The 10,991-nt window shown below is 54.0% G+C and overlaps 1 protein-coding gene across 1 annotated transcript in view; it reads right to left on the reverse strand.

Moving 5' to 3' along the window:
• Positions 1 to 582: 582 nt before the first annotated feature.
• Positions 583 to 10,991, reverse strand: part of LOC133116898 (BCL-6 corepressor-like) — a 64,272-nt gene continuing 53,863 nt past the window's right edge. The window contains exons 15-17 of the mRNA XM_061226911.1: positions 7,193 to 7,270; positions 4,301 to 4,451; positions 583 to 1,784 (exon numbers count right to left, since the gene is read on the reverse strand). Coding sequence (XP_061082895.1) covers positions 1,490 to 1,784; positions 4,301 to 4,451; positions 7,193 to 7,270 — 524 coding nt within the window. The 3' untranslated portion in view covers positions 583 to 1,489. The remainder of the gene's footprint in view (positions 1,785 to 4,300; positions 4,452 to 7,192; positions 7,271 to 10,991) is intronic.

The raw sequence follows: 10,991 nt of genomic DNA on the forward strand, positions 1-10,991 counted from the left end.
TTTCGCGTCGCGCGGAGAAGGGCTCGGCCATCCAGACTTGCGGAATGAGGCTTAATGGCCACCTGGTCGCTTTGTGATAAAACCGCAATATCGGCACATCAATTTGCATTTTTAAAGGCAGAGGAAGCATAGAGGGGGCTCCGATATTTCGCGAGTAATGCGTTTCTGTGCTTAAGCCATTGGCATTAAGCCATTTTCTGTTATACTTTCATGACAGCTTTGTCCTTGGGCGAACTTGTCTTCAGAGCCACTAAAGCGTTTTCTTTTGTTTTAGGATATTAAAGATAAATTGCATGCACGAGTTGGGTTGTTTTTTTTCTTCTCTCATTTTGTTTTTCTCCTGCAAAGTTCACTTTCATGGCTAGAGAAAATATTCTTTTTAAATAGTCTGTAGGAAGATAGGTTCAAATGTTTTTGCATTTCGTAGCTATGTTATGCAATATTGCGTTCTGGTATGCGATACATTCATGTTTAGAGCCAGAATACAGGTGTGCATTGTAGTTACTCAAATAGATTAAATATAAATGCCATAGAGAGGCTATAAGGATGCTGGTACTATAAGGAAAGACGTAGCATTGTAGATGTTGGAGATTCTCTTTTTATTGCCATTTATTTTAAAGGAACTTTTTTGTAAAATATAAATACAAATGGGGCATTTTTAATTACAAAGTTTAAACACGTCTCCAAAAACGATAAACACACCAGTAAGACAGTACTGTAATCGACACCCCGCTATTTACAAGTTCAAGCACGTTTCCTGTTAAACAGCTTATATCATTTTATCATTAAAACTTCTTTATTACTTTACAAAAGACACATGAAAATATCTTAAATTCTTATCTTAAATAAAAGATAAACGGAGAAAAAAAAAGCTAGTTTGAACACAGATACAAAAAAAGTGCCCCTGAAGGAGGAGCTGCATATGGAGAAATTACACAGATGGATGTCTGCTTCCTACGAATACGAACTCCATATTTAAAAATAACTAGCGTTCAAACCATGTTCATTCACCTGACTAAGGCAGGCAAGTCTGTAAACCAACGAAGAAGTGCACTGCATAAATTATAATAAACAATATAAAAGTCTCTCCCACTGTCGTCCCACATGACCGTTAGTAACCCCAGCCGGGCCTCTCCATTCAAAATGGCTTCTCAGCCCAAGAAATAGCACTAGGGAACTTTTTTTCTTTTCTAAAGGGGAGGGAAGGCAGTGTATAGAAAATAAAACCAACTAATCGAAAAAGAAATATATTTATTATATAGTTATATATATATATATATATATTTATATATTTATAAAAATAAGAATTGTTAAATTAAGGGTCTCCTTCTGAATGGTACTGGACACGTCTTCCTCATTTGTGTTTTCGTACACGCTGGAAGAGCTGGGCCGCTGGCGTTGACGCTCCCCTGGGTCCACGGCGCTTTCCGGAATCTTACACTATGTACAAACTGTGCGTGTCCAGGGTTTGGGAAAAGAGGGGGGGGTGTCACGACCTCTCCATGGCGATGGAGTCCCAGTGATTGTCCAGGCACTCGAGGGAGGAGCCCAGCCGCGTGGCCAGCTCGGCGCTGATCTCCACCAGGTCCAGGAGCTCCTTGCTGTCCGCCGCGAAGCCGTCCAGCTCCTCCGGGCAGGAGAAGAGCTGGCTGAGCGAGGCCTGCCTGTAGAACTCCGCCTCGGCGACGGTCACCACGTCGATGTGCGGGAACGCCGCCCGGAAGGCCGCCGGAGACATGCGGAGCCTCTTCAGCACGTCCGACAGCAGCAGCCAGTTCCGGGGCCTGAGGAGCGGGAGGGAGGGAGAGGAGCGGTGTCAGAAATACAGGCGCGCGCTCGGATAAAAACACCAGCCTCGCGCTTCAGCGCTTCCTATTATGCCTTTCCTGCGTTTCTTCTCCCGGCGTTTAAAACAGCGTAGCGTGGGGGGGGGAAAAAGGGGCTTTCAGTCATGCGGTTCACACGGGTAATCACGGCCATGACACGCCCGCACGCACACTCACCCCGCATAACCATCGCAGCAACGCCGTTTCCGGCGCTGATAAAGCGTCACGTCGGGTTTCTTAAATATGGACATAAACGCGCTGCATTCCCCACTTCTTCCTTCCGCGCAGTAAGGTCGGGGAATTCGGCGGGAGACGGGCATTAGCACTGCGCCGTACCGGAGGGGGGGGGGGGGGGCTGGCGGCTGAGCCGGGAGGGAGTCAGCTGTGCAGCGAGAGCGTGGGAGGCAATTAGCCGCTTGTTTTTGTCTCGTGTGCGAGCGCCAGCGCCCGTTCCCCGCGCCACCACCGCCATTATTTAAGAGCAATCAGCTGACACGGCAGGAGCTACTACCCCCCCCCCCCCCCCTTACGGCACATATATTATCCCCTTCTAGACAGCCTCTGCCGCACAGCTCCCCACACACCGCCGGCTCCTGACCCCCCCTCCCACCCCAGGTGAGACGTATTACTTTATCAATACCGGGGTAATGACGGTGTCGCGGGCGGCCGTTTCATTAAAACCCCTAAATGACGGCAGTCACAAAAAACTAGGCCCAGGAGTCCGGGTGACTGGTAATTACCAATCTCGCCACAGAATCCCTAATGAAGGCGCCACTGACAGATTGTCCTTCAGTGACAGAATATTCATCCTCTTTTTTTTCCACGGGAGGAAGGACGGAATCCGAACTGTCGACGGACCCAGGAATCGGCCCCAGCCCGGCGCCAGTTCTCCCGCGTCGGGGGACGGGGGACGGGGGGGGGCTTGCGGGTCTACCGATAATTTGATTCGGATCGGCCGTCATGATAGCAAGGAGGTAAATGAAAGGACTTAACAAATGGATCTGGTTCTACATTCATTTTCCCTCATAGCTGATGGATCTTACGGTAAAAACAACCTACACGGAGCAAGCGCTTTTGTGTTTAGCCATCCGGAAACCAAATCAAATACCAAACAGCACTTCGCCCAAAACGCACCTCATGCACAAAATTCACTTTCCCAAATGGATGAGTGGCTCAGGTGAGGAAACGCTCCGGTCTCCACAGTGATAAATACTGTCATTAGTTACAGTGACCCAGGGGGGAACCGGCTTCCAGTCCCCGGCTTTCCCAAGACTGGAATGCATTATCAAACCATATAAAGTCAATCAATAATTTCTACAGCGTTAAAAAAAAAAAAAAAAAAGCTCATGATATTTTCAGAGATGGAACTTTCCTGCCACGGTGAGTCACAGTTATAATCCCGCATATCTCTTGCTGTCATTGGCTGCTTTACTTCCCGGGGATGGGCCAATCATAAATCCACGCGGTGTTCGGCTGGGCTACCCAGCAGCTAAGGCTGAGCCCAATGCCCTGCCAAATTTCTGGTACCCCAGATGGGCTTAATGCTATAAGCCCGCACTGGTGTAGATCTGTAACCTACACCCTTATTTTGGGAGCGTAGCTTCTCTGGCCTTCTGGCCCCTGATCATCACGCTGAAGGCTTGCTGTCAGGCCCACAGCCTGCCGCAGTCATGCAAGACCTGGCCAAGAAGGGGGAATTAAGGCCCCTGCTAACCTACCCCGCTACCCCCACCGCCCCTGCTATTCTGCCCCCGCCCCAATATCTCCCGTGCCCCCTCCCCTAATCGCACACTGAGTAATGCCCACCGGCCAATCACATCAACAGAGAATCATTCAAAATTCAACCTGCTGTACACCCTCAAACCTCCAAATGAGTTTAGGTTATTTTATTTTATTTTTTATTTTTTAGGCTTTTTAGTTTAGGTTATTTTCACCACATTCATCAAAGACCGACAGGAGAGTTTACGAGCAGGCCACGGCTGTTCAGGGTTATAGTTCGGCAGCAGCAGCCCCTGAACTATTCCTGCTTTTCATAAATCCTGAGCATTCTTCGATGCTTAATCCCCTCATCATCATGATTACAGAGCTCTCTCTGTGACCTTTACTCAGCTTTCAAGGGACCCCCTCCAAAAACAACACGCCCAGTCTCAAAAAACTAAAAACCTCAACAACTATTTTAGTCTTACATTGCCACTTCTTATATATCCTTATCTTATGACTTTAACTTTTTTGCTAAATAAGACAAAAATATCGGCAACGAGGTATGACAGTTTGACTCATTTAAAAATTTCCCAACGGGGTAAGAAAATATCGCTCGACAAGCAAACACAAACCAGAATCAAAACAAGCTAATATTTTCTACTTTCGAAAAAAAAAAAGATCTTAAGTCTTATGACAAGACTAAAACGCTTGCAAAGACAGTTATGTTTTGACATTCATCCTGATATGAACGCGAAAGAATGTGATGCTCTCACCCTTGGGAGAGGGACACCTGGATGTTGTAGCAGGGCAGGAGCGGGCGGTCGGAGAACTCGAACTCGAACACCTCCCTCTGCTCGTCCGGGTCCGGACCGGGCCCGGGGGGGTTGGCCAGGATGTCGAAGGCTGTGGGATCGTCGCTGGGCTCTGTGGAGGAGACGGTATCGCGGTTACAGCCGCCCTGCGGCGCAGAGAGACTGACAGCTGCGTGGTACGCCCCGCGCCCCTGCGTGGTACGCCTCTGTTCTCACTCGGGCGCGCACGCTCATACCTGCAGGCGCTACGGAGAGGGAGCTGTGTGAAGGGCGTGGTGCTTCTTTGTTTGCAGGCGTGTGTGTGTGTGTGTGTGTGTGTGAGAATGTGCCCCTGTGTGTCTGTGTGCGCACTCTGTGCGTATGCGTGTGTGTGTTTGCGGTGTGTGCGTCGAGTGTGTGTCTGTGTGTGCGTGTGTTCGCGGTGTGTGTATGCGCGTGTCTGTGTGTGTGTGTGTGTGTGTGTGCTGTCTGTATGGGCGTGTGTGTTTGTGGTGTGTAGGGGCGTGTGTGCACACGCAGTGTGTATGGGCGTGTGTGTTTGCGGTGTGTGTGTGCGTGCTCTGTAAGTACGCTCCTGTGTCTGTGTGTGCGTGTTTGTGGTGTATATGGGCGTGTGTGTGCATGCTCTGTGTGTGTGCGTGTGTTTGTGGTGTATATGGGCGTGTGTGTGCGTGCCCTGTGTGTGCGCGTGTGTTTGTGGTGTATATGGGTGTGTGTGTGCGCGTGTGTTTGTGGTGTATATGGGCGTGTGTGTGTGTGTGTGTGTGTGTGCTGTGTGTATGGGCGTGTGTGTTTGTGGTGTGTATGGGCGTGTGTGCATGCGCAGTGTGTATGGGCGTGTGTGTGTGCGGTGTGTATGGGCGTGTGTGTTTGTGGTGTGTATGGGCGTGTGTGCACGCGCAGTGTGTATGGGCATGTGTGTTTGCGGTGTGTGTGTGCGTGCTCTGTAAGTACACTCATGTGTCTGTGTGTGCGTGTGTTTGTGGTGTATATGGGCGTGTGTGTGCGCGTGTGTTTGTGGTGTATATGGGCGTGTGTGCGTGCCCTGTGTGTGTGTGTGTTTGTGGTGTATACGGGCGTGTGTGTGCACGTGTGTTTGTGGTGTATACGGGCGTGTGTGCATGCTCTGTGTGTGCGCGCGTGTGTGTTTGCGGTGTGTGTGTGCGCGTGTGTTTGCAGTGAGTGTGTTTGCGGTGTGTGTGTGCTTGCTCTGTGTGTGCGCATGTGTTTGTGGTGTTTATGGGCGTGTGTGTGCATGCTCTGTGTGTGCGCGCGCGTGTGTGTTTGCGGTGTGTGTGTGCGCGTGTGTTTGCAGTGTGTGTGTTTGCGGTGTGTGTGTGTCCCAGTCATGCCTGTCAGGTTGCAGGCTCGATCTGTCCACACGTGATTAGGGCCGAGGCTGCTCTGTAAACACCGGAGCCGCGCGTTGCCCCCGGCGATGGCGCGCTCAGCCACGCGCTGCCAGGTGTTCCCCCCCCCCCCCCCGCCTCCTGAATAATTCAGCAGCCGCCCCCTCCTGACGGACAGGGAGTGTGTGTGAGAGTGCGCGTCTCGCGTGACTCCATCTCGTCGCCTTTTCCGCCAAAAATCGCTGTGTTTTAAATCTCTCTCCGGTTTGTAAACGCGGCAGGTTGGCGGGCGGGCGGGGGGGGGGGGAGGGGAGGGGAGGGGAGCGGGGAATTGGCAGGAGACGCGGGAGGAAGCGGCTCCCGGAAACGGCGGACGGCTGCCGAGCGGCGCGGAGAAACGGCGGCTTTTTACGGGCGCGGAGGAGGAACGCGCGTCTGGTGCCGGCGGGCCGGGCCGCCTCCGCTCAGGGACAGCGCTCTCCCAGGAGCGCAGAGCTGTGAGGCTCCAACGCTCAGGAGGTGCCCACACCTGAGACTGCCCCGGCGGAGGGGGAGGGAGAGAGGGAGGGAGAAGAGCCGAGGGAGAGTGGGAATTAAGAGAGACGGAGAGAGAGAACGAGAGATGGAGGGAGAAAGCGAGTGAGTGAGATGAAGAGGGAGAGAATGAGAGACAGAATGAAAGAAAGAAAGAGCATGAGAGCTCTTGGGGAGAGTGCTTTGTGCCTTTTGCTCTCTCCCTGAAGGGCCCTCTCTCTCTCTCTCTCTTACTCTCTCCCCCTCTCTCTCCCTTTCTCTTTCTCCCTCCCTCTCTCTGTCTCTCGCCCTCTCTCTCTCTCCCTCTCTCTCTCTCTCTCTCTCTTTCTCTCTCACACACACTCCTAAAACAGACGGCAGACCAGCGAGACCCACTCTGCAGCTGTGCAGCCTTTCTAGGAATGAAAAATAACGGGTCGATTGTAACAGAATGTTTGGAGCCAGGACTGTGTGTGCACGCGCGCGCGTGTGTGTGTGTGTGTGTGTGTGAGTGTGTGTGTCTGTGTGAGTGTGCGTGTCTCTGTGGGTGTGCGTGTCTGTGTGGGTCTGCGTGTCTGTGAGTGTGCGTGTGAGTGTGTGTGTGTGTGGGTGTGCGTGTCTGTGAGTGTGCGTGTGAGTGTGAGTGTGAGTGTGCGTGTGAGTGTGTGTGTGTGTGTGTGTGGGTGCGTGTGTGTGTGTGTGTGTGTGTGTGTGTGTGAGTGTGAGTGTGTGGGTGAGTGGGTGTATTTGTTTTTTTTCTCATCCAGGATTTGAGAGCAGAGGAATAAAAACGGAACGCTTCGGTAGCCTGCGTATTTTAATGAGCGGAGAAAAATGGAGATCGATCCGGACTCTGGCGTTCCCTGCGGATAAACGATCGCCTTCAGCGGATCGCCACCTGCCGCCAGGGTCTGGCTCGCTCTCCCCTCCCTCGCTCCCTCCCTCCCTCCCTCCCTCCCCTGGCCCTGCGCACACCGCACGCTGTACTCACCACACACGGAGCTGCCGTAGAACTCCCAGCACACCCGGGGGTCATCGTCCGCACGCCCCCGCAGGTCGGCGAAGTACTCTGTGGGGACAGGAGGGGGGACGCAGCGTGAGTCGCGGCTTCCTGCGAGGCGCGGAGCAGTTCGGACGCGCGGCGGCCGCTGGTTAACACACGGGCGCCGCAAGGGCAAACCCCCGCCCAGCAATGACATTACCGCTGTGAACAACGCTGTGCTTTTAATCCCCCACAGCAGGCTCCGACATCTCAGAGACGTCCCCACCTGTGGGGAGTGGGGACACCTCTAAGTGTAGTGTGTGTGTGTGTGTGTGTCTGAGCGTGTATGAGGGTATACGTGTGCATGTGAGTGTTTGACAGTGCGTGTGTGTGTGTTTGAGAGCACGTGTGTTTGAGTGTGTGCGTGTGTGCGCACGACAGCGTGTATTTGACAGCGTGTGTGTTTGAGAGCATTGCTGTGTGTGTGTGTGTGTGTGCGAGAGCATTGGTGTGTGTGTGTGCAAGAGAGAAAGCATTGGTGTGTGTGTGTGTGTGAGTGTGTGCATAACAGTGTGTGTATGTGTGCACGCATGTGTGTGTGTGTGTGTGTGAGAGAGCATTGGTGTGTGTGTGAGAGAGCATTACTGTGTGTGTGCGTGAGTGTGTGCATGACTGTGTGTATGTGTGTGTGCGAGAGAGCATTGGTGTGTGTGTGTGTGCGTGTGTGTGTGTGTGTGTGCGTGCTTGTGTGTGTGAGAGAGCATTGGTGTGTGTGTGTGCGCGCACTGGTGTGTGTGTGTGTGTGCTTGTGTGTGTGCGAGAGCACTGGTGTGTGTGTGTGCGCGCACTGGTGTGTGTGTGCTTGTGTGTGTGTGTGTGTGTGTGTGTGTGTGTGTGCGAGAGCAACGGGCCAGCGCTTGATTAGAAGGCTCCCTGTGAGTGAGCGCGGGGGGAGGGGCAGGAGCTCTCGGGGAACAGGCTGATTTATGGGGCCGTTTGTGCCCGCGTGGCGCACAGACCCTGAGAGGATGAATCACCCGCGCACACGCACAGAACTCTCCGGAGTGCCACTCCGCCGCCCTTTTACCTCCTCCGCTCCCGCTGCCATCAATCACAGCCCAGCCGCGGCCCCAGACCCGCTACATACCCGCCATGCAGAGCCAGAGCGGCCAGCCACCGCAGAGCAGCCACCGCAGAGCAGCCACCGCACGCTAACAGAGCAGCCACCACAGAGCAGCCACCGCACGCTAACAGAGCAGCCACCACAGAGCAGCCACCGCACGCTAACAGAGCAGCCACCACAGAGCAGCCACCGCACACTAACAGAGCAGCCACCACAGAGCAGCCACCGCACGCTAACAGAGCAGCCATCACAGAGCAGCCATGACACGCTAACAGAGCAACCATGACACGCTAACAGAGCAGCCACCACAGAGCAGCCACGACACGCTAACAGAACAGCCTCAACACTAACAGAGCAGCCTCGACACGCTAACAGAACAGCCTCAACACTAACAGAGCAGCCTCGACACGCTAACAGAACAGCCTCAACACTAACAGAGCAGCCACCACAGAGCAGCCACCGCACGCTAACAGAGCAGCCACCACACACTAACAGAACAGCCTCAACACTAACAGAGCAGCCACAACACGCTAACAGAGCAGCCTCGACACGCTAACAGAACAGCCTCAACACTAACAGAGCAGCCACCACAGAGCAGCCACCGCACGCTAACAGAGCAGCCACGACACGCTAACAGAGCAGCCACCACACGCTAACAGAACAGTCATAACACACTAACAGAGCAGCCTCAACACACTAACAGAACGGCTGTAACATGCTTACAGCATGCCAGCACCATACCCACACCATGGTCACAGTATGCAGACAGCTTGCTCAGGGCATGCTAACCCTGGGCTCACAGCAACATAACCTGCAGCAGCACAGTTGAAACTGCAGAAATGAGTCTGGGTCACAACAGCACAGTCCGACTGGCACAGTTACAGGAGCGCAGCTCTGAGAGACGGCTGAGCTTTGCGCTGCTGAACAGACGTCCGCCCTCTGTAATGAGAAACAGCAGCGGAGCTCAGGCACGTGTGAATCCCGTCTCCAAAGCGCAGCCGAGCCACACGCTATACCCCGCGGCCTCCTTACCGCCGTCTGCACTCTCCCCCCAGGGGCCACGGCTCACAGCTTTAACACCTTTTAACCAGCCCGGGGGCCCCCCTGCACACACACACACACACACACACACACACACACATACATACATACATACATGCACACACCTACACGCATATACACACATACACACACACACACACACACTCACACACACACACACACACACACACACACTCACACACACACACACACATACATACATGCACACACCTACACACACATACACACATACACGCACACACACACACATACATACATACATACATACATGCACACACCTACACGCACACACACATGCACATAGACGCACAAACACTCATACACTGATATGTACACACATGCACACATACATGCATAGAAACATTACACACTCACATTTCCAAACACACACACACACACCCACACACACACACACACACACACACACACACACACACATACGCGCTACAAAAGACAGACTGCTCTGTTTGAGGCTGAATGGACGAAGGCCAGGCCAGGGCCACAGTGTCTGCTGCTTTTCACTCCTCCGTTTCAGCCTTCTCTTTACAGCACTTCACTTCCCTCGCTGATTGGCTGAGACCCCACACACCTGGTCTCCAAGGCTTTGAGCTGCTGCCTGACTGAGAGGAAACCGCAAAACCCAGCGCTGGGGTTTCAGACCCCTCTGCTCCACCGTTCAGCACCGCCCAGCCACGCAGAACCGCCGGGCGGCCTGAGATCCACCCTGGAGAGCAACAAACGTGCGAGTGCGAGGCCGAGGCGCCCTTAGCGGGCAGCGCTAGCTACGCTGGGCAACGGCCGCTCCCTCCGCACCTGTGCGGCGTGTGCCATCGCCGCTGACCTCGTTAAGGGGCCGTCGCTGCGCGGGGAGATCACCACAGCGCTGCCTCTCTAACCCACAGGGCTGAGCCTCTGCTAAAAACACTGCGGTCCAGGGGGAGCACAGCGGAACAGCTAAACAACACGCAGAGCGGCTGGAGGGAGAGAGGGAGAGACAGAGAGAGAGAGAGAGAGGGAGAGAGAGAGGGAGAGAGAGCGAGAGGGAGAGAGAGAGAGAGAGCGCAAGAGAGAGGGAGAGAGGGAGAGAGAGAGAGAGAGAGGGAGCGTGAGAGAGAGGGAGAGAGGGAGCGCGAGAGAGAGGGAGAGAGGGAGCGCGAGAGAGAGGGAGAGAGGGAGCGCGAGAGAGAGGGAGAAAAGGAGAGAGAGTGGAGGAGCGTGGGAGAAAGAGAGAAAGAGAGAGGCAGCGTGAGAGAGGGAGAGAGAGGGAACGCGAGAGAGAGGGAGAGAAAGAGAAAGGGAGAGGGAGAGGGAGAGAGGGAGCGCGAGAGAGGGAGAGAAAGAGAAAGGGAGAGGGAGAGAAAGAGAGAGAAAGGGAGGGAGAGAGACGGTGTTTATCGCAGAGTGAGCGTTTCGCCCTGCAGTGACAGAGCGAGGAATGCGTGGCGTTTAGCGCGCGGCTTCAGGACGATTAGCGCACGAGTCTGACGAGGCCGACAGCGCTCAGCGAGCCGCCCTCCCCCTCCCTCTCCCCCTCCCTCTCCCTCTCCTCGCTCCGCTGATGTAGGTCAGAGCGCGGCACGCACAGCGCCCCTCCCTCCCCCAGACACGCGCTCCTCTCCCCCT

This window comes from Conger conger, chromosome 17, assembly GCF_963514075.1.
Source record: "Conger conger chromosome 17, fConCon1.1, whole genome shotgun sequence".
NCBI classification, from domain to species: Eukaryota; Metazoa; Chordata; class Actinopteri; order Anguilliformes; family Congridae; genus Conger; species Conger conger.